Below are 23978 nucleotides of genomic sequence, written 5' to 3'. Positions count from 1 at the left end.
CCATATGAGAAACAAACCAGCAAATTGGAATTAGCACGGGGACAAACAGAAGAGGATGCCTTCACCCTGGTGTCTCTCCCCTTTATTACATACTGTATACAGCCCAAACAAGACAATGACCTAACCCTACTGACAGCATACGGATAAATATGGCTAATTTGACCCAATAATCCCCACCCCCTCACAAACAAGACTCACTGCAATCAACTGGATGTAACCAACCATGCTGTGTGCCCTCCAGCCAATTGCACTGTCAACATACATACATACATACATACATACATACATACACTATTCATGTGACGCTGCCTCATAATGCCTATGACAGCAGTGTCTCACATTGAATGTAAATGACCTGTGGAAAGGACTCTATGAATTGAAAACAGAGGTGTTATATGTATTCATGGAAAACTTTCAACAAAACAAATTTAAAAATAAAAATAGAATAAAACTTGAAAATTAACTACCGGTAATCTGTGTAAAACTAATGTGTGTAAAGCCATAAAACAGTTACACAATCCTATCAGGTAAAGTTGTGTGCAGGCAAACTAATGGTGTGACCAGGAAATAAGTGCCTACTTAAACAAATGTTTTAAGTTTGAAGCTAAAAGACAGTGCAACAGAAAAAGCTCCACTTTTATGTTTTAATTGCACTTACCCAACAGGAAAAAGAAAAAGAAAACAAAACCTCCAAGGCAAGGCTTGGGTGATAAGAATGATTGGAAAGCTACAAATTGGTTTCCCCAGTTGCCCAAAGCAACCTTCCAGACTAAAGGGGAATGAATGTAAACAGGGGAATGCCACTTTTTCTGCAATCCTCACACAATCTCCCTGGCTTAAAGCTCTATTAAAAAACAGCAAAAGAGGGGCAGGTTAAAGCAGTCACTCTTGCAGAGCTATGAATTATCTCCTGTGAAAGTGCAAACCCACACATCAAACTGTTTATTTAGAGAGCCCCGCCCTTTTTAAACTGTTGTCAAAATAAAAACAAAAACCCCCACAAAGTAATCTTTAGGAATAAATGAGGTTACAGACTCTGCTTAGGTAGAGGACCAAGTAGTACCTATCTGTGCATTAAGGACAAAGAGAGGTGTTAGTTTCTGAAAAGTGCCTCCAAGCACTGATCCTTTGGGCTGTTTTGAGAAATATCTGCTATCTAAATCTCCCTGTCCAGACTAGGTGTCAGAAATATGATGGATCAGTGAAGGGTTGGGAAACCTCAGGCCCAGGGGTCAAATGTAGCTGTTACGCAGGCTGTTCTGTGGCCCTCGTAACTCTCACCTGGGCATGTCCCTCACTGACTTGGCTTGGCATTCTAAGTGTTCTTGCTGGGTTGGATGTGTCCTGGTTTGAACTCCCAATAACTTCTGCTTGTCTGGATGGAGGACTGAGAGGTGTGTGAATGCATGCAGAAAGCTCACTGTACACAGGTAAAACTTGCATTTGCTGCCCCGCCCACTTTTGCCCTGCCCTGCACATCACCGGCAATGTGGCTTCCCAGATGAGTGTCCAGGTCAATTCTGTGTCCAGGGTGGCTGTCTTCCAGCTCCATCTGGTACACAGGCTGAGACCCTACCTGCCCGTGGACTGTCTCGCCAATGGTATATGTTCTAGTTATATCCCGCTTGGACTGCTACAATGCACTTGAAGGTGACGTGGAAACAACTAATCTAGAATGTGGCAGCTAAACTGATGACTGGGAGTGGCCACTGAGACCATGTAACACCGGTCTTGAAAGACCTACATTGGCTCCCAGTATGTTTTCGAGCACAATTCAAAGTGTTGGTGCTGACCTTTAAATCGCTAAATGGCCTCGGCCCTGTACACCTAAAAGGAGCATCTCCACCCCATTGTTCAGCCCAGACACTGAGGTCCAGTGCCAAGGGCCTTCTGGTGGTTCCCTCACTGTGAGAAGCCAAGTTACAGGGAACCAGGCAGAGGGTCTTCTTAGTGGTGCCCTACCATCAGATGTCAAGGAAATAAACCACCACCTGACTTTTAGAAGACATTTGAAGGTTGTCCTGTTGAGGGAAGTTTTAATGCTTGATGTTGTATCGTGTTTTTAATATTCTGTTGCGAGCTGCTCACATTGGCCAGGGAAACCCAGCCAGATGGGCGGGGTAATAATAATAATAATAATAATAATAATAATAATAATAATAATAATAATAATAAAAAAAAAAAACATGGTCCTTTGATTGAAAACAGTTGCCCATTCCTGAATTAGTGGGATGCTGTTAAGCCTGGATAGAGAACCAGGCTTCGCAAAAGATATCTGTAACTGTCCTGCCCCACCAGTTTCTCTTTCCCAGCATACTAGAGGGACAGCTCTATAGTCACAGCAGCTGGAATCTGGTCTCAAGACTCTTCAGCAGTATGAAACAGTAGTTTTGAGTGCACCAATGCAGGCACTTGCTTTTAAACAGCCAATATATTTTGGGTGGGGAGGTGGGGAAACAGACAAAGGGTGGGTTTATGGTACAAGAGCAGAATTTTGTGATGGGTACAGATTTTCGTGATCCATAAAAGTCAATTGTTCACACATACCAAAAATTTACCAGCTAGGTTGTTAGCCCTGCATGTCAAGCCTTCAAAGTATAAGGGCAGTTTGGGAGGTGGGGAGAGCCAAATAAAAGCACCCAGTGAGTACTTAAGCCCTATGCAAAACTTCATATGGAAGATTTGTGGATAAAGAGGTTAGAGCAGCTACCCAGTCTTTCCTTAAAAAACAACATCACAATGACACGGACTGTGGTGAAATTAACTTTATTTAGTGTGATACACAGCTGCAGTCTGACAGTCAGTATTCATATTTTTAGAGTCACTTGCTTGGCTAACAGCTAGAAGACAGCAGAGCCAGAGACAGACACTCAGATATTATACACATCCACAGAGAAGGCAGTCAGAAAATGAACTATGCTGTTCACCTTGTGTGTGTCCCCCCCCCCCCCCCCCGCCTGCCCAACCAACCCCATCCCTCCCCACAAAACATTTAAGTATTTTGTTTTAAAATCCCTATTCTCTGGAAAATACACAGGTTTCTAGTGTGTCTTGAGAGAACACAACAACAGCAGTGACAGGACTGGGCTGCCCGTGAGAAAGGAAGAGTGGCACCAGTTTAACTGCAGAGAGAGAAACAAGTCACACTGACAGGACATCAGCAATTTCCACGCAACAGGGAGTATATATACACAGGATGAGTAGAGGCCTCTACAGTGCCATTTGCTTTCAGAACTGATGGGGCCAAAGTTGCGGGCTTATCTATTCTGCTGGAGAGACTACGGAGGAGCAGGAGAGGGGTGGGGGGTGGAATCTGTGCAAGAGGTTCCTGCACTCAGCTAAAAGGGTATAAGAGAATGATGAGGAAACCCAAAGCATCATAGAAGTAGCAGATTCTGAGAAGGTTTGCTTTCAGTGGCCAGTCACAGATAAGATTGAGATGAGGACTGTTAAGTTTCACAAAAAAGCCTGACAGATAAATTAAATGCACTTAGCCATTCCAAGCTTTCAAGATGCAGTAAGTGCTGATTTTCTTCCACAAATAAATCAAGACTTTAGCAAGCTGAGTCCTTAGCTTCAAGGCCAAAGGGCGATGTCATATGCTCATCAAGCTCTAAATTTCATATGCAAGATGGGGCAAGGAGCCAAGTGTCCATTATGATGCATACAGAGGCCCAATACCCACAATCCTTCTATGTCGATAAGGAGATGGTAGATTGCAGAAACTGGGCAATATACATTTGACTGATGCAGACAGTGACCCAGTTCACATATAACAGGAAGCCAACCTCTGCTGTAGTCAAATGAGCAAATGTGTGGATTCATAGCCACTTTGCTCCTTCTCCAATCTTGCTGCTGGGATAGCTCAGTTGATACAGAATGAGACTCTTAATCTCCGGGTTCAAGATCATGGGTCCAAGCCCCACTTTGGGCAAAAGATTCCTGTATTGCGGGGGGTTAGGCTAGATGACCCCCATGGTCCCTTCCAACCCTACAATTCTATGAAGCCATGGTTTGGCTTTGTGTTATATCCAAGCCCAGGCCACTGGTTTATTTTGTCCAGACAATGGTTTACCCACCTGTAGATCGTCTGTGAGAGATAAACCACAAGCCTAGTTTCAGATGCTAACATTAAGCCAAATTACGGCTTAGCTCAAAGCAATGCAGTGGACAGCAGGGCTAGAGGAGCAACCTAGTGGCTGGGATCTTCTGCCTGGGAACCTGCACTTTTTATTAGGTGTATAATGCAACCTGGGCTGTTAAGATGCACATGCAAACTTGCATTCCACCATGTACATCAGAATGCCAAGCATGAGAACCAGACTTAAGTACTATGAATACTCAGAAAAGGTAACTACCATCATCATGGCAGTACAGCACAGTGAAAATAAACTACAGGGGAGAAACAAGACTGTATACTTGTGGAAAACCTGGGTTTTCTTTTGTTATGTGAGGGCAAGTGGGTGTCCCTGCCCAAGGAGTCATGTTTAGGAGAAATTATTAAACACATCCAACCCCCTGCCCCACCCAAGTGATAGTGGAAATTAAGGGTATTCTCCCTTTTGTGGGGAGCAATTTATGTAGAACTTGACAGGTACTTTTGCTGTTGCAACAAAACACTTTAATAAAAACCTTAAAAATTCAACAGATAAAGGTTTTCCATTATGCAGCATTATCTGAAGGGATAATGCTGTACCGGTTGAATTTCACTCAGCTTACAAGGACAGGAGGCTCTGCTGAAAACAGGGCTGGCAACTCAATTAAGCTAGGAACGTGGAGGGAGGGAGCAAAGCAAAATAGGGATGGAATATATGCTGCTCTTGCTCTTTACCATCCCTCACTCATTTGTAAGAATATAAACTTGGTTTATGGAAGTGTTCACAGGTTATGTTCAGATGCAACCCCAGCAAAAAGGACCCATATCACTTGTGTACACAAGCCTGGCAGGAAGAACTATTGGAGTAAGCATATGACTAGGGCAAGGGTAGTGAGCATGTTACCCTCCAGATTTTGTTCAACTCCCATCAGCCAATGGCCAGGAACAATAGAGTTGCAATCCCCATATCTGGAGGGTACCATGATCTGGGGATTATTATTTGGACAAAACCTCAAGCCAAAACAAAATGGTCCAAAGTACCATCAGAAACAATTACCCAATTAATGTCATTTACTGCGAGCAGTCTCCCAGGTCTGCATGTTAGGGTGGCTTCCACCCAATAAAAGGGGCGGCATTTGTGATAAATCGTAAGTTCAAAGGTCTATAGTTCAAAAGTTTTTATCCTCTGGAAAAGTATGATGCACAGGTGCCTCTTGTGCAGAGCAAGCCAAGCATAAAAAAAGATTTAAAGGCTATTGCACTGTGAATTAAGTAAAAATGGAACAGCCCTAATATGTGTGGAGTTTGAAAACTGGTCAATAGCAAGATTTTTTTTGGGGGGGGGGCAGAATTAGACCAAAATTGGACCAATTCAAGGAGAAGTGCTATGCCACTTACATTTAGGCTACTCCGGCCCAGTGAAATAAAATAAAATAAATTCAGATAAGGGTCTTTCTCATAGCTAGGCACTGTCTCACCTGAAGGGAGAGTGTACTGCCAATAGTCATCTGTAAAAAATAGCAATAGAGCCATGAAGCATAAAAGGTAACTGTAAAGTACTTTGCATATTTAAAATGACACATACATTTATAGAAATAGCAGCATTGGGCCAAGTCTAGTCTGCAAATCCCTGTTTTAATCTAGCTATCAACTGTAGAGTTTACAGCTCACCTATAAACAAACCTTGTTTAGTCCTTGAGAATAAATCCCCAGTCCATCACTTTGCTGCAGCCAGACTTCCCACATAAGGCTCTGCATATTCAGTCTGGTTCTGCCAATCCTCCCTATCCATATTTAAGTGAGCACCACATGCTTGAGGGAAAAAAAGGGTAAGCCAATCTGCAATTAAAAATACCTAGCCACTATGTAAAGATAAATGACAACTTGGAAGTAGAAATATCTAATGCCATATTCTGAGCTACCTTCTCCCCTCCCCTTTACTACCTCTCAGGGAATGGAGGAACAAAGATCAAATGGGGAATTAAGTGGGTAGCTATGGCTAACCTACAGGAAGTCAGCAGTGGAGTACACCCGTTGCTTCCCCCATCCTCATATATATGCTGCAACAGCAGGCAAACTGAAGGAGCAACCTCTGGAAAGGGGATGGATAAAAAGCAACAGGAAGTAAGTAAGGGGTGACCCAGCCCCACTAGGTCCTTTGCTGTAGGTTTATCCACGCTTTCCTAAATTGAGAAAAGCTCTGCCCCTTTGCATTCATAGGACGACACAGAAAGGTGAACACGCCCGAGACAGGAAACCTAGAAGATGAGTGCCAGGGCACTCAAAGTGCAACAACCAACATGGGACAGGACACACTTGAGGGTTCACACCATGCAGTAGGAGGGAGCAGCCGGGGCCGTCCACAGGGCAGGGGGCTCGATAGTTTATTAGACTGAGGTTTCAGCCCTCGGAAAGTCGAAGTTTCTCTAGTCAATGAAAAGTGATGTTCTTCGGCGAGATGGGGCTGGGCAGTTGGGAAGAGGTTGCAACGCAACAGATCCTTTAGCAGGAGCAGCCGCTCTCTGTTACTGGCTGCTCAGGAGGTTTCTCTAGTTTGATGTCAATCACTGGAGGTGGCAGGTTAAGGGGAAAAAAGAACACCCACTATGTAAAACAAGGTGTGGTAAAGAACACAGAGAAAAGCGCAACAATGCGACACTTGGGTCTAGCAAAGCAGATCCAGGAAGTTAAGGGGATCTGCCCTTGCCTTTCCTTCCCACCCCTTGTATTCCAGAAGCATTCGCTTCTCCTCGCTGCCAATAAAGCAGGGACAGGGGAACTTGTTTCTGACCAAGGGTTGCATCACCTCAGTGGAAAAGGGTTGGGGACACATTCCAGAAGTGCCTGGGGCCACACACACCTCTGCCACCCCTTCCAGGCACCTCCTGAGGGCCATATGCTAGTGGCTGGCAATTCAGAGGGGGAAATGGGTGGACCAACAAACATTGCTTTACCTTTGTACAGTAACTAGTTTCCATATATCCTCACATCCCCTCCCTCCATTCTCTAGCACGACAAGCAAGAGGGCAGCATTAGATTTCAAGCTGGGGGTGGAGAAACTTGGTGGGCCAAGTGGAGCAGTGATGGGTGTGGTCTAGGGGTCAGAGAGGGGCCCCAGAGAGCCACTTTTGGCCCCTGGGGCTGAGGTTCTCCACTCCTGCACCACTGGCACACAATAAAATAAGCTCTTGTCAATGCTTTGCAAAGAACCACCCTAAAAATGTCTTAGGCTTCCCCAGGCCTATACTGAAAGACTGCAGTATGGGATGAAGCTACTGAGAAGCTGAGCAAGGATACTGTCATCTTTGCTTTTCTCTGGAGTGCTGTCCATCCCAGGTAAGGCAGCAGCCACACGGCGGAAGAGCTGGAAGGCAACACAAAGAGAAGGTGCAAGAAAATGCGGTAACTAAAAAAATGCATTAGGGGGAGCACTGGGACAAGCTTAAGGGATAGAGAAATGTGAATACTGCAATAATTAGTATGAAAAGCAGTGAAGTCAGGATGGAAGCAGCACACTGGTCTTTAAAAAATACTTTGATCATGGAAGCTATGGAATCAAAGGGAAGGAGAAGTTAATCCATTCCAATACATCACCACCAAGCAGGGCACACTCAGAATTGGTGGGGAGAGATCTAAATTCCCTCAAGCAGGAGAAATCCCAAAATCCCAATATGAATTTTGGTGCTAAAAATGGCAGCACTCCTTCCTGGGAACAACACCAAGTTACCTGTTTCACATTATAGCCAGTCTTTGCGCTGGTCTCAATGAACATCACACTCAGTTCTTTGGCTCTCTGTTCGCCTTCTTCTGTAGTAATTTGCCTGGAAATAATAATGCAGACAAGAGAGAAAGAAAGGTAAGGCATTTGTCCTCTGAGGGGAAATTCAGTTGTCAAGGATCCCTCCCTGTCCTATCAACACTACAAGAGGACTCCTGAATCTCTGAACTGCCACCTTCATCAACTCAAGCTTTGGAGCGACCATGAAAAGTTAGAAACTGGGTGCTCACAAATCACAACAAGCAAAAGCAGGAAAACAAGCAATGCTAGAATCAGAGAGCTCTAATGCCTGCTGCATTTATAGAACCTTAGAGGAAAAAAGTAATAGAAACCTTTTTGGAGGCATTTCTACATCTCACCAAACCAAGTAAAGCCCCATAGCTATGCATGGTGGGCTGGCTAAACCCATTTTTGCTCTACCTGCATGTGATTACAAAACACAAAATGTAAGTCAAAACAGGAAAGCCACAAAACATGGTTAGTTGGCTTAGTTTGGTTAGGTGGGTCACATGTCACATAGAAAGCTATGCCACTGCTGCGTGGGAATTAATAATCTCTAACACCCTGTACATACCTGGTTTTATATAAAATCCTGCTTTATCCCTGGTTTCAATATACATCCTACTCAGTTCTTAGGCCTCTTGCACGCCCTCTTCTACAGAAATGAAAAAAATGTCACAGGAAAGGGGGAGAAAAATCCAAAAGGAAGCAAAAACTAAAAAGGGAATTGGTAGCAATAAACAAACAAACAAAAACAAATGAAGCTTCAAAAGATTGGCCAGCAACAGAAAAGCACACAGCCCCCACAAAATAAAACAATAAGGACAGGTTGCATGTCTGCATGGGTTGCATGAGAGAGGTCTTCATTTTCACCTAAGACTTTCTTTGATTATTATAGTCTCTTAGGCTCATTTCACACAATCCAAAACAGAGTGGAATTGGTGTTTTGATGCCCGTGGGGGATCCAAAACTAGCCTTATACTTCCCTCCCTTTAAAGCTACAATTTCAATGTCTTGTGTAACATAAACCATGGTTTGTAAGGATGTCTAAATGGGGGAACTATTGTTTGTATTTCCCTTCCAAATAGAAAATCATGGTTTAAAGTGGGTTTCAAATTCTGGTTTGGAAAGGAAGGACTAACCATTGCTTGGTGGTTTAGACACTGGAAAAAACATTTGTGTTTCATTAAAGGGGAAATTAAAAACAAAGTTGAATGCTAAGTGGGAGGAGGGAGCAAACAAGGCTGCAGCTTGCTTTTTATCTGCCCAATTTATCCTTTACCTTTAATACAGAAAACACTTACAGATGTAGGAAAAAGCTGAACAAAGAAACCGCAGATGTGAATGTCCCCCTCCCCAATAATTTATTTATAATTCACATTATTGTAGGAATAAGTTGCTTTCCCTTTATATTAATAGAGCATTTTGCATGCTAAAATGGCTGTAGTAACATCTGTTTGAACAAGTGTAATTGTCAAATGAATTATGATTGCTTGCAACTAAGCAGCACAGATCCTATAAATGGTTAATTCAAGGGGACATGGACAGTACTTTAAAAACTGCTTTCTTAAATCTATGGAGCTCAACATATACTGCATGAATGTGCAGAGATGATAGCAGCGGAAATTAAACTAGACAGGAGACATTCCTAGGAAAATGGTAGAGGTGTAAAAGCTCCCTGACCATTTTGTCTATCCTAATAGGTGTTGCAATACAGGCGACTCTCAACTTATGGGGTTACATTCCAGGGACAGCACATAAAGCCAAAATCGAGTACTGTACAGTCAGAACACTCTCTCCCTGCACCTCTGAAATCTCTCTCAAGGTGAGTGCAATGGCAGGTGGGATTGCCAAAGCTTTTCCTCCCTGCTGCCCACCCCCTTTTATATATGTGTATAAATATGGATATATATTTGCCAAGCACATAAAGCTGAATGTGCACAAGTTTAATGCGCGTAAGTTGTGAGTTACCTGTATTTGCTAGCTGTCCATAGCTGGGGACTCAGCTGATGCTAGTCAAGATCTGCAACTGAAAAGCTGCAAATGATGAGTTTGGAAAACTCAAATTTATACATCTGATTAGGCACCGTATGGGAAGTACTGGCAGGAAAGATGTCCTATGTTAAGTATTTATCTTAGTTATTAAATCTATATCCCACACCTTCCCCCCAAAAAGGAGCCCTCAGTTAACTGATTGAATTATGAGTTGCATTGTATTTAGTGGTATGTTACAAATTATTTCTGCCATGTAGCTGTGCCTTTGTTTTCAAGAACTAACCCCACTTAGATCAACGATCAAAGGAAGAACTGTAATTTTACCTGCTGCCTTATTTCCAGGTTGTGCTAAAGCCATTCAGATTTTTGCTCCAGAGGAAGTTATGAGTTTTTTGTCCTATGTGTACTAGGTCCCTAGCTGGTCAAGGCGGCACCCAAATTTCTCATAAAGAAGTCACAGAGGCATGGGGTTGGCAAAGCAGCTTCTAAAGGCTTAGCAGAATGCCACTGTATTTATTGGTCAATGATAAGAAGCCTCAAAACAAATCTCTCTCAAGGAAGATGTGTTGCTTCCAGAGAATGGTTACAATTTAAAATACAGTGGTGCCTCGCAAGACGAAAAGAATCCGTTCCGCGATTCTTTTCTTCTAGCGGTTTTTTCGTCTTGCGAAGCAACCCCATTGGCAGCTAAGCGGATTAGCGCTATTAGCGATTTAGCGCTATTAGCGGCTTAGCGGGCTTAGCGGCTAAGCTGTTAAAAGGCTATTAACAGCTTAGCGGCTTTGAAAAAGGGGGGGGGAGCGGGGAAAAAATGGCGAGACTCGCAAGACGTTTTCATCTTGCGAAGCAAGCCCATAGGGAACTTCGTCTTGCGAAGCGCCTCCGTGACGGAAAACCCTTTCGTCTTGCGGGTTTTTTGTCTTGCAAGGCATTCGTCTTGCGGGGCACCACTGTATCTAAAGAAGCAAGATGTTGGTGCCATCTCAATTAAAGCCACAATTCTACCAGCCTTACATGCTTTTTTTGGATGCATTTAATCCCGTTTCTTCACCCCCAAAAAAGGAGAGATTTTCCTTTGCTTGTTCCTTCCAAAAGCCAGCTAGGAAGCTTTCAAGCATATACGAAAACAAAGGAAACTGACTCCCAACTCCCCCAAATTACCTCTTGTCTGCAAGGTCAGTTTTATTCCCCACCAGCATAATGATGACATCACTTCCTCTTTCTGTTCGCACATCATCAATCCATTTGGAGGTTTGCTGGAAGGAATTCAGATCTGTGGGTGTGGGGGGAAGGCTTAATTAAAAACTTTAAAAAGCACAAAAGCTTTAAAGGCTCTTCTGCAAAAGTAAGGTACTTGCATACCCCATGGACCAGCATGACATACAACGAGCCCAGTTGCTTTATCTTTGGGCAGCCATGACTCGGGGTTCTGTGCTCTGACCCCTCTCTGAGAGGACTGCTTCCATACACCGTGAAACCAATCTCTCACTCACTTGTAATGTCATAGACTACCACTGCAATAGTTGAGTCACGGATGTAGCTGGGAATGAGGCTACGGAACCGCTCCTGGCCTGCTGTGTCCCAAAGCTGAAGTCGGACCTGCTGGTACCAGCCCAGGGAGGGGACAGAGGGAAAAAAGACAGAAGAGGAAGAAATTGTCCTTTAGAGAAAAGGCAGTTAGAAAATGAATTTTATAGAATTGCAATAGATCTCCAAATGCACAGACAACCCAGTAGAAAATGCAGTGCTTAAGATGGAAGGAAAACACAGCAGACTACCCAAGACCTAACTCTTGCTTCTGCAAATAGGACAAATACTCATCAAATGATTCTACCAACCGAGACAGCTAACAATACCAGAGGCACAAAGTGGACTCATTTCTTCCAGTTCAGTAGACTCTTATGACCTCTAAATACTAGTGAACAGGGTATGCGAGTGAGACTTCCTATATATCTAACTCTATGAAAACCAATACATCTGGGCAAGTTCTGCAAGATCTGTAGTTCTGCTGAGAAGTACAGCATAGCTACATTTGGAGAAACTGACATTCTCAATTCTGGGTTCAACTTTCCATTAAGTGTGTGAATGGGGTAAGGTACAAACTGCACAGTGCAGTCATCTGGTTCCTTACAACACCAGCAAGGAAAGGAAGACACTTCCTAAGGGAGGCAAATAGCAACAGAGCTAAATTAAATGGAAGCATTGCCAGTCATACCAAGAATCTCACAACTATCAGCATAGCACAATTCCCTGAGGAGCCCAATGGAGATGGGAGATGCCTTCAGGACAGGCAATGTCCCTTAAAGGTTCATGGAGGAAAGTCGGGATACACATTTAATTAACAAAATCTTTATTTAAAACAATAACAACAACAACACATAACATACCAGCCCTTCCTCTTGGGAGCTATGTAAAGCAGAAACTGGAACTAGCTATTGGGGCAAAGAGAATAAATTTCAGCTTTGGATTGCATCCAAAGAGATATCATGACTAAGATTACCCCTTCCAGCACCATCATCAACATTAATTGTGACTGGTTAGAGCTGTAACTGTGTCTACAATGAAGACCAAGGAATGAAAAAAGCACCCAGGTGAGTCTACAAATGGAGTTTATGGTACTGCACCCACATTGACAGTTCTGATGGATTGCATGGAACTGATTCAAGGAGAAAGGTTGTCACTGTACCAGAGACAAGAGGAGCCACTTGATTTTATATATTTATTTAAATAACCCCACTTTCCCCATACTAACTGAAGCATTTTATTGCATAAATATACAAGCATCAAACAAAGCAAGTTTCTAAACATGTACACTAACTCCATGAAGCAAATCATTGCAATGTTTACACCAGACTAAGGTGGTCGTAGCAATACAAGGACAGACAAAGCAAGAGCAAGGAGGAGCGGGAGAGAAAGGGTGCAGATGAACTACTGATGGGTGGGCTCCTTTGCCCACTGCCCTAGGCTGAGGGACAAAGTCTGCGGCACAGGGAGTCTCCACCCATAGCTCTCCTCCTTCCTTCACATATATCTCAATGCAGTTGTATTGAAGAGAGGGAAAGTGTCAGCAATCAGCAGGGCCACTGAGTCAGGAAGCCACTATGTGGCCCTGACACATGTGGTCACAGCTGCTGCTAACCCACTGCACAGGAAGATGTTTAGTGAGCTCCCACACAACACAGATAACATGGGCGCAAACCAAGAATCTCCCTACAGGTGTGCAATGGAGTTTGGTCTGCTGTGGTGAATGGGGCACTGTCCCACTAGCCTCAGTGTGGTCTCAAGTCAATCCTCACCTGCCTCCCATCTACTGTTGGCTTCCCACCCTAAGTCCCAAGGAGCACTTGGTGAAAAGGTGTGGCATTTTCAAGGAAGCCAACTTGTCTTTAAGTGAACATGATTTCAGGTTCTATAGCTTCACTAAGGTGAAAGAAAATAGGGAGACACCTTTTTATTGCATTCTCTTCCAATGGAGAATCCTTCAAAATCTTCCTTTTGGAGGTCTATACAAATATTGTCCCCCCCCCTTTTTTAAAAAAAGAAAAAGCTTTCATACAGTGAAAGTTCACTTTCCCAACCAACTCAGCCCATTAGCAGTTATTCCCAAGGATGGCCATCTTTTTGCCTTTCCTGTCACTGTCCACATCAATGCAAAGCAAACAAGACACCACAGGGAAGCTGGAACACACAGAAACTGCAGCTCTGTATGCTGTCACAGAGCTGCGGTTGAGCTGAAAGTGCAGAAATGTTATGTATTCTCTCCTGCCCCACACCCATTTTGACAGACTGCACAGGGAGTGCTGATGTGGAGTCAACTTCCCCTTCAGTGACAGGTTTCCAGGCCCACTGGGAAACTGGCTGGGCACAATCGTCTCCATGCACATGTGCAGTTGGTCATGGAGGAGTGTTGAAATGTACTGCATTGCAAAATCCTTTCCACCACCCCTTTGGGGGTAGGGGCTAAGAAGGTAGTCCTGCTTCTACACTTGGCCTCCTAAATCTCAAGGCTTTTTTCCAAATGATTTTCACTGATATTAACTCTCTTCAAACTCAGGTCCTGTTTAGTACACATGCTCACCGCATATGCACTAGTTCTGTGGCTATTTAAGGTGAAGCCATCATTCCTAATGTAAAGCTTTTACCAGCCATCTTACATATCTGTGCCTTTATGGTTGTAGTTTTAACTGTACTGTCGGAATACATTTGTTTTCTGATGAATGGAGCACACAGATGCTACAGTAAAATAAAAAACCAATAAGTAAATGCAGAAAAATGGCTCAAAAACTCCAGGAGGGAATTATCAGTGGCAGAGGATTAAAGGACCACAAACAATTCTCCAGGTCTTTTTGTAAACTGCTTTGAATCTTTTCAACAAACAAACAATTAAGCAGTGTATAAATTTTATGAAATAAATAATTGATTAATAAACTTCCTAAGCTGGGCCATCAAAAGGTATGGATTAGTTGCTTTCATACAAACTGTGGCAAACAGAAGTACATACTCCTTATACAACACGTGACTTGATGGAATGCACTGCTGGCCAAGGGCACAGAACATGTATGGGGAACCTCTGGCCCTCCAGATGTTGCTGAACTATAATTCCCAACATCCCGTGTCAATTGCCATGCTGGCTTGGGCTGATGGGAAATGAAACCAAAATCACCAGAAGGACATCAGGTTAGGGAAGACTGGGCTATAGTATATGAGATAGCAAAACTGGGCCTAACATTGCCCCTTAAGAGGCTCAAGTAAACTATAGATAAAGATGACAGCCACAGTACTCCATGCTCCAACAGCTTCCAGGCTGGGTTATTGCAATGCACTCTGTGTAGGGCAGCCCTTAAAGATGCCTCAGAAACTTCAGCTGGTCCAAAATGTAGCAGCTAGATTACAGGCTGGGGTTGCCTTTAGAACTCACATAATCAATTTTAAAAACAGCTGCATTGGTCACCCATTCATTTCTGAGTGCAAGTAAGGTGTCCACATTAGTGTTTAAAACCCTAAAAAACTTAAGACCCCAAATATCTAACAGACTGTCTCCTTCCCTATAGGCCCTCTAAGGTATTAAGATCAGTTTCATTGGCCTCAGAAGTCGGAGGTGGTGGTGGTGGTGTGGGAGAGGGCATTCTCTGTGGCAGGTCCTAGGATGTGGAATTCCCTCCCCTCAGAAGTGCATCTGGCACCTTCAATATACAACTTTCATCATCCACTAACTACGCACCTCCTTGCCCTGGCCTCTGACACATGAGATAGGTCTTTTTGGGACACACCATTTCCCTGTGGCTGTGATTTCTGGTAGCTGTTTTTAATGCTGACTGTAGTAAACCTGCCCTGAAATTGTTGGTGAAGGATGGGTAAATAATAAAAACAATAATAATTGCTAGATAGTGGAAACATACTAAATTGCCAGGTGCCAATTTTGGGATTTTAAAATTTATTTATTTATTGCCTTTCTAGGCACTTAATCTGTTTTATTAAAAACGGTATAGCTTTATTGTTATTTGTAACAGGAATTTTCATTTTCGGTATCATATTCTGTAGGGCTACAAAATCTATTATCAGCTGAATATAAATATTTGCCCAATTATAATTTACATACTAAGGAACAGTTAAACAAAAAAAGTGGTGGGCCTTTGCTAGTAACAACGGATTCTATCAGATGATCCTTTACAGGCTTTTGGGTGGTTTTAGTCCTGTCTGCTACCTTACTGAGAAGGACAGAACCAAAGCTCTCTTCTCCACTGTGTACAGTGCCTTTGCAGAGCCTAAGCCACAATACCTACTTGTCAGATCAAAGACAATGACAGCCGCAGCAGAGTCCCGGATGTAGCTGGGAATGAGGCTGCGGAATCTTTCCTGACCGGCTGTGTCCCACAGCTGCAGCCTGATCTGGGAAAACAGAAAATGTGGGGGAAGGGGGGAAGGGAAGAAAGAGCAGGAATGTGGAACACAAAATAAAAACAAAAAAATTATGTGAAATTTAAAAAAAAGAATGCAAACTCTTTGAGGAGAAATGCAAGCAACAAAAGGGGCAGGGGAAATGGTAAAATGAAAAAAAATTCAGTGCAAAATAAAAAGAAGGGCTTGCCCAAGGGTACCTTGCGATCGTAGCTTCTGAATAGATCCCTTTAAATGTGTTAAAACAGCCAGCTTTTACCCACAGTGGAAGCAAAAGAATACAGCAGGTACAAGAAGTGGAGGCCCAAGCTGCCCCAATGGGATTTCTTCTGACACTCAGCCTAATTGTATACCCCCTTATGAAGCCCCACAACAAAGATACAGGTCAAGGGCTCATTAACAGACACACACAGAACATGAAGGCTTCAACAGAGTTCTCAGTGTGCCCTTCAACTACTCCATAGGTGTACTTTGTCTGTGCATCAAGTGAGTTGAATAATAACAGGGAGGAGTCATGCCAAAGCCACAGTTGCTGTCCACACTAGGAAGAAAGAGGTTAAAGGGCATTTTGCCCAAATGTGGTGTCACAGGAACCAGAGGGTGGAGTCAATGCTGCCCATCATTTCTAAGTAGCGTAGTAATAAACGATAAAGGAATTGTCAGCAACAGCACAGTTTGGCTGGACAGGATTCCGTCTGAGACAAAGAATTAGCTTGAACCAAAGGTTAAGTTTCTGCTTATAGCCATACCCTAACACAATGGTTCCCAAACTTTATTTTCTCACAGACCATTTGAAATTGTCATGGGTCTTGGCAGACCACTGAATTCTTATTCTGCCTGTTGTAGCAATTGCTGTGCAAGATGCCATATAATTTCTAACTGTATTGTTATTTTTTAATTTATTTTTCTTATCCAAATTGTAATACAATAAAATACAATATGAAATATAAAAGAAGCAATAGAATTTTAGAAAAATTATGAATATTTAATATGATGGATGTGCTGACTTGCATCTCCAACCACAAATCCAGAGACTTGCCACAGACCACTCGAATGAAGCTTGTAGACCACTAGCGGTCCATAGACCAGTTTGGAAACCCCTGCACCAACATATAAACACTATCACTCTGAAAATGACCTAAGAAATTTCTTACTTTAACTCCAGGAGACAGAAGCAAGGTAGCACTAGAGGCACAGCCAGTTCAGGCTGAGATGCCAGATAATTCAACAGTTTGCTGTCATAAAATAGAGCCAACATGCTACCCTTATTTCAGTTAGGCTGTAAGAAATCCAGGTTCAATTCCTCATTTGGGTTTTGTACCCATTAGGCTGCTTCTCTCTCAGAGACTAAATTTCCTCTACAGGACTGTTGCAAGTATAAGAAAATGACTATAAGGCATTTTGCACATTTTTAAATTGCAGGAGAAATAATTTTGCCAAAAGAGCCTCTAGCTGCCAGACTGGCCTCCCTCCTGTATCAGAACCAAGGATGTTGCAGCCAATGATTAAAATTCCATAGCCACAATAAAAGTTGGTTCCATGGGACTGAAAGGCAAAAGCACCACATTTTCTCTGTCAAAACTAATCCGCCTTTGCAATTTTGTACACAATCTACCCAGTGATGTGGATTTCAAAGGGCTTCCTCTTTCATTCCCCCCATTTTAAAAAAGCACAATTCTAACCTTGTGATTCAGGGAGAGAAATGCTTGCAGGTTATGGAGGAATGCAATCTGAGCCTACTAAAGACTCCCATATTCAATAAGACACAAAAAGTCGTGACTCTGGGGAAATCGCTTTTCCTCCTGCATGGTACAGTTTGTCACAAATAAAGAGCCACAGCTGGCTTACCCTCCTTTGCCAGAGACCATGATTGGAAGGGGCTGCCAGGGGATTTAGGGCCACTCTTAGAAGGTGAAAGCTGTCAAATACAGCACAAGACAGGACAGCGATCACATACTTTTTCCAGGTTATGCACACAGACGACCCCACTCACCGTGCGATCTTCTAAATACATAGTCTTTGAGAGGAAATCAATTCCAATAGTTGCCTGGAAAAATAAGAAAACTCTCAGTAACTTTGAACTACAACAGACATCTAGTTAAGAGTTGCTGGAAGTCCACAAAAAATCAAGTTCTTGAATCATATACAAAGACAGATCTGTGGTAACCTCAATACTGAACCCATTGGATGAATGATTCCTGTGCAAAATGAATTCTGGAGTTGCTTAATAAAAATAAAATGTAATCTAACAAGTTTTGGTCCTCTTGGACTCTTCTCTTGTGACCCTGTTCATCTGGGAGGGGGAAACTCAGATAAATTAAATAATTTTGGAGGTTGAAGCACAAGGGGGGTATTGCTGTGGAGAATAATTTCCATAGTGCACAAAGCTTTTTAAGTGGGTTGGGAGGCCCAATTATTTAATATATCACCCTGATTACAGGTTATGGAATACATTTACCTCGCTGAGATAGTAGTCTCTGAACATCATGGTGCCTTATGGAAAATGAATTAAGACTTGTTTTGGGATTGCATCTGTATGCTTCAATTCAGCTGAGGCGCAAAATCTATGTGGCAATATCCAATATTGCACAAGCTGATTTACCCTTCTCCACCACCCAGTAGCTCCTTGAATCCCTCTAAATCTGGATGCCAGCCAGAGGGGCTACAGGGGGAAGACAGAAAGGACTTGCACGTGCTGAAGTCCATTCAGCTTCTGGATGGACACAATTAGGTTTCAACCGTTAACTATAGCAGCAACTCTTAAAAGTCAAAGGCAGCATAAAACCATCATCAATAAAAAGCCGAGTGGAACAAATCTGCTTTAAAGTCATAAGAACATAGTAGCCTGCTGGATTGTGCCAGTAGCCCATCTGCCACAGCATACTAGATGGCCAACCAGATGCCTATCAGAAACCTGAAATGATAGGGCATTACACTGTTCCAGGGAGTTCCAAAGATGTGGGGCCAGTACTAAAAAGCCCTATGGCTGGTAACAATCTGATGTTAATAGTGTTGGGTTTGAGAGCAGGGTCTCCAAGGCCAATCTCAGGGCAATGCAGGCTCATGAGGGTGCAGGCAGACATACAAATAACCTGGTCTTAGACCTTTTAAGGTTCCAAAAGCGAAAACCATCACTTTAAACTGAGCCTGGAAAGAAAGAGAAGCAACCAATGCAACTGACACGGGACTAGTGTTGTTATATGCTCATTTTGTAAATTATATGAATTTCTGGAGAAAACTTTTTTTAGGCAGTTCAACTTTGTCTCTGGATAAAACCTAGTGGTAAGCTTCTTATTACAAGGTGTGTAGACATACATCAGTAAGAGCTGTTGCTAAGTCTGCACATCAGTAAGAGCTGTTGCTAAGTCTGGCAGCAAGAGAAAGTTATTTACAATATATATAGTAGAAACAATGGTCCTAGGCTGTTCAATATGTTTTTATTTGGCTTAAATCTGCTTTTAGGTGTATATATTACACGTGACCTGAAAGTGTCTCCGGACAGCGCTGGCCCCCGGCCTCTTAAGTGAGATGGGCGCATAACCCTAGAGTCGGACACGACTGGCCCGTACGGGCAGGGGTACCTTTACCTTTACCTTATTATTTATAATATTTGGTTGCTTTATGTTGTTTTCAATTTTAAAACTGTAAATGTTCCTTCAGCCTATTCAATAACATTTTCTTTTATCTACTGGCAGCATATAGATGTGTCCAACCAATATCCAGATTACAGACCTCTACAATTTCACTAGTTTCTAAACCTTTCCATGAAAACAGTGCATTTTAAATGTTCTTACGCAGGAAGCTTGACTATGCTCCCACTTACCTGGTACGTGTTGTCAAAACTGTCATACATAAATCTGGTGATCAAGGATGTTTTTCCAACTATAGAAGAGGGGAGAAGAGAAATGGCTCTTTATATATGAAGTGTAGGAGCGGCACTCAAAACACCTGCCCACACACAGAGTCAAGATCTCCAGAATATCATGGCACATTATACTATTCCTTCCTTTTAGAAATCCAGCTAACCTACATAAAGTAGCATGAGATTTTTGGGTCTGCTGCTTTTAGAAGTTGTTGTGCAGACATATTATTTTATTTACACAAGAAGCCCCTTTGTGTACTGGGCACTGTGGGACATATATACAGAAAGCAAACAATAAGCATAGTGATCCATCACAATGTGAATCAAATAAGTATGATCTGTCTGAGGGATGAAATGTGTGGCCTTGTCCCCCTGGGCTGGACACTGTCACCTGCTCTCCTTCTGGATCTGCTCGAGAATGGGTGAGAATGAGAAGAGTGCCTCCCGATATGGTGATCTTCGTCAAGGGCAAAACAGTCCAAACTGTCGCTGTCATAGCTTGTAACTAAGAACTATGCTTGGTCTTGTTTTTCCTTCCTCTCTCCAATATCTTCTTCCTTGTATGTCATTTTTTAAAAGACTGTGAGGCTGAGTACAGAGGTCATATTCCAGCAGCTTATAAAAATAAGTTTTGAGAGCCCTTTTGATGGGATATAAATTTTGCAAATAAATAAATAAGAGTTCTAGAACATTAATGTCAACCCCAATCCTAAACCACTGAAAACCGAGATTGTTCTGTGATACTGCAAAGGTGTGGGTCCATATTTCCCATCCAAAACTTTAATTTAATAGTACAAGTCTTAGCACGGAACAGAAGGCTGGTGGCATACATACACAAGCACGTATTACGAGACCTGCAAACCAACCTCAATTCTACATCGTAGGGCTTAAACGCCATTTCTTCCAACAAACCTTATAAAGACTTTAAAATAGCTGAACCAGTTTTAACTAATGCAAGCACAACTATGTTTGTTGTGATAAAAGCAACATATTCCTATAATTTTCATTTTTCTCCACCTTACTACAGCATATACATGATAACAGCCACAAATGCCGCTGACTATATATTCAGTGTTTCAGAATAATTACAAATTCCATCAGTGGACAGAACTGGCATAACACAAATAATTTTATCACATTAAGACAAACCATTAAGATAGGGGTGTTTCTAGGAGGTTCTATATTTATTTCACCATTGATGACTTTGTTAGCTCCCATATCACACTTCAATACATAGGATGTTGGGCATTAGCCAACATTGTAATTCAGAGCACTGGAAAGAAATTTATGTGCAACACTTCCAGCCATGCTCTTAGAAAAAGTGCTTTGAACTTGACTTTATTATTCACACGTAAGTGTCCTAGAAGCTGTCCTCTGGAACAGGATGGATCAATTCACTGGATCAGTTGAGAAGGTAGAAAGTGATGAGCTCACCATTTGGTAAGCTCAACTCTATCAGCCATTAGTATGCCCAAGTGCCAACAAGACACTGTACAACCGAACAGCAAAAGCCATTTCACACAATAAATGTTACCATAGATATGCTGACAAATTCAGCTGTGATATGTCACTTCAATGATAATAATTTTAAAAATTATTTTTATCCTCAAGGATGATGCTCTTAACATTAAAAAGGATTGGGAATTATAAAGTCTTCTACCAAGCAGACCAAAATATTGGTAGCAATGTTAGCTTCAAAAATATATGGTAAAAAGGTATAAGGTGTGGAGGAGTATTGGCAAGTCCTAGAAACTACCTCACTTTGAGTTTCTTTTGCTTTTCCTATGCACATTAATTCAGTAGCATCATGCTCAATGAGACTTACTCCTATTCCATATGATCAACACATTTTAAAGCTTCCCAATCAAAATTCCTAGGATCCCATGGAAATGAGCAGTGGGAGCTTGAGTAAAATCTCTCTCTCTCTCTCTTTTTCACAGAGCATCTTGTAATACTTTCATCTGGGCAACCTGAGTGGTGATGGTAGGTATCATTTCAGGTTTGTGGTGCCACACTTCTCTCATCCTTCCAATACCTCTCCAAAGTCTTGGATGAATGAAGGAATCACAGCAAGGGACATTTAACATAACAAAGTATCATTTGCTCCCATCTGTTTATGCAACTCTAGAGACACTATGTATACTGATGGAGATGTAGTTGTTCAATTACACTAATGATGCCTTAGCCATCTTCATTTCTCCCACCCAAAGGTTTTGTATTTTAAGGAGCATGCATGCATTTGTCATCTTACACAGCTCTTTACTTGAGGAGGGATCCTGGCAGCTTTTTCTCCTACAATTCGACAAGGACCATATAAAATATCAGGATGTATCAGAATCATACAGTCACAAACTTTTGTTTCCTCCTCTTACCCAAATTCTGGAATGTCAAAGCGGTATTTGGGGAGTGGGGACAGCAGAAAGACGGGGGGTGGGGCTTGCTTATGGCTTCCTGACAGGGTTTCTGACAAACCACATTAGGCACATACAAATAGCCTCACCAACTACTGCCCACCCAAAGCCCAAAGCAGGAGATCTTCTTATCTAAAATGCTGAGTGGGACCTCATATGTTGTTGCTTATGTAACTCTGCGAAGCACCATGGACAGCAAAACAGCGGCGGCACCTGCTCTGCACTTGAGGGTTCGGCATGTCGAGGAGGGGAGGGAAATTCTGCCCGAGGGTCATCGCCATAGGGTCATCCCTCAGAGATACTCTCCTCACCACCTGCCCGCCCTAAACCCCCGGGGCCCCGCGCTCACCGCTCTGCTCGCCCAGGAAAACCAACTTGAACTTGCGCAGCGGGTTGCCGAACTCGCCGCCGGCTCCTCCGGGCGCCGTCATGGCCAGCGGAGCAGGGCTGGGACTGGGGGAGGAGGAGGAAGAAGAGCGGGATGGATGGGTGTAAGGCTGGAAGGTCGGGACAGGAGCCAGGTGCCAGGGAGAAGGAGCGAGGTAAGGGCAGGGTAAAGAACCGGGCTGCGCCGACCAGAAAGAAGACACGGCAACAGCGGAGCGACACCTGATGGCGTCACTTCCGCTCCGCGGCCGCCCGGCCCCCCCCCCTCCGAGGGACGAGAGAGGGATGAGCTCATCCTGAGCTGCAGGGAGGGGGAGGAGGGGGAAAGAAGAGATACAGGCCGGCTGGAAGAGACCGAGGGTGGCGTCGTGAGATCATCGGGTATGACATCACGGGAGGGCGGGGTTTAAGAGGCCGACGGCGCGGCGGTAACCACAGAGATAGGAAAAGTGTAGAAAGAATCAGCACTTCTTTGCATCTTCATGAGATACAGAATGATTTAGTTTTTGTAAAATATGCAGGGATTTATGATATTTAAAATGAACCGTGGAAAGAGAAGGGGGGAAGTCACTGATATTTTAAGGATGTTTAAATGAGTATTTAGAATCATAGAATCATAGAGTTGGAAGAGACCACAAGGGCCATCGAGTCCAACCCCCTGCCAAGCAGGAAACACCATCAGAGCACTCCTGACATATGGCTGTCAAGCCTCTGCTTAAAGTGTATTTTAAAGTGTAAAACAGAAAATTTAATAAATATATATAAAGAAAAAAAAAGAAAAAAAACAGGACTTCCACAGTTATTTGCGTGGGGGGGAAGGATTATAAACATAGCACGGAGGTTCTCTTCCGTCCCGTGTTGTTGTTTTAATTTTTATTATTATCACCATCATTTCAATTCTATACCAATTTATGTTTGCTAGAAAGAAAATCTCAAGGCGATTTGCAGCCTGCATTAAAACATCAAATAAAACAAGCCAGATTCATGCTGACAAATAAAAGCTTCTCTCATCTGGTGCTATGTAAAGAACGAAAGTTTCATGTCTCTCTCACTTACCCCCTTCCACCACCCCTCCGATTTTTCTCTTTCTCTGTTTCCTCCCCCCCTCCCAACCTATAACAAAAAAAAAAAAAAAAAGTCTCAAACTGGCTGTAATTGACCTGTATGAAGGATTTTACGATTTGGAAACAGAGACCCTGAATGTACTTTTGTTACTCATGGAAAGTCTTTTAATAAAAAATGTCAAGTATTGACTGGCTGGATGAGGAGGAGTGGTGGGAGGCTGGGGAACCCCCAAGGGAACCCCCAGAGAAGGAAGGCTCAGAGCCAGGGGACTGGTGGAGGGATACCTAGGGGAGGTCAGAGGGAGAGGCCTGGGAGGAAGGGTTGAATGCTGAAGGGGCAGCAGAGTTGAATGAGCAGGAAGAGCAGATGATGGGAGCAGTTCAGACTCTGAGGCTGAAGCAGGGGGCGGGGGGGGGGGGGCAGGCAAGAGCTGCAGAAGAATGCCAGGAGTTTGCCTCTCCTACTGCAACAAGCTTGGGATACATG

At 43.1% G+C, this 23978-nt stretch overlaps 1 protein-coding gene across 6 annotated transcripts; it reads right to left on the bottom strand.

Moving 5' to 3' along the window:
* Positions 1-2750: 2750 nt before the first annotated feature.
* On the bottom strand, positions 2751-22767 carry LOC114588952 (ras-related protein Rab-6B-like). 6 transcript variants are annotated; one of them, XM_077922742.1, is made up of 10 exons: positions 22390-22767; positions 21881-21921; positions 19591-19649; positions 17761-17814; positions 12257-12301; positions 11363-11471; positions 11031-11142; positions 7824-7917; positions 7394-7460; positions 2751-6663 (listed from the first exon to the last, which is right to left on the bottom strand). In XM_077922742.1, the coding sequence occupies exons 3-10, from the start codon at positions 19618-19620 to the stop codon at positions 6599-6601; spliced, it is 576 nt and encodes a 191-aa protein (XP_077778868.1). In that variant the 5' UTR covers positions 19621-19649; positions 21881-21921; positions 22390-22767; the 3' UTR covers positions 2751-6598. The 6 variants fall into 6 exon arrangements, with proteins under 6 accessions (XP_077778868.1, XP_028570626.2, XP_028570627.2 ...); XM_028714793.2 differs by lacking the exon at positions 21881-21921 and having other exon boundaries at positions 22390-22766; XM_028714794.2 differs by lacking the exon at positions 21881-21921 and having other exon boundaries at positions 11363-11468; positions 22390-22766.
* Positions 22768-23978: the final 1211 nt, after the last annotated feature.

Source organism: Podarcis muralis, chromosome Z, assembly GCF_964188315.1.
Source record: "Podarcis muralis chromosome Z, rPodMur119.hap1.1, whole genome shotgun sequence".
NCBI lineage: Eukaryota > Metazoa > Chordata > Lepidosauria > Squamata > Lacertidae > Podarcis > Podarcis muralis.
Note: the sequence above shows the minus strand (reverse complement) of the source record. Positions and strands in the feature narration are given on the sequence as shown.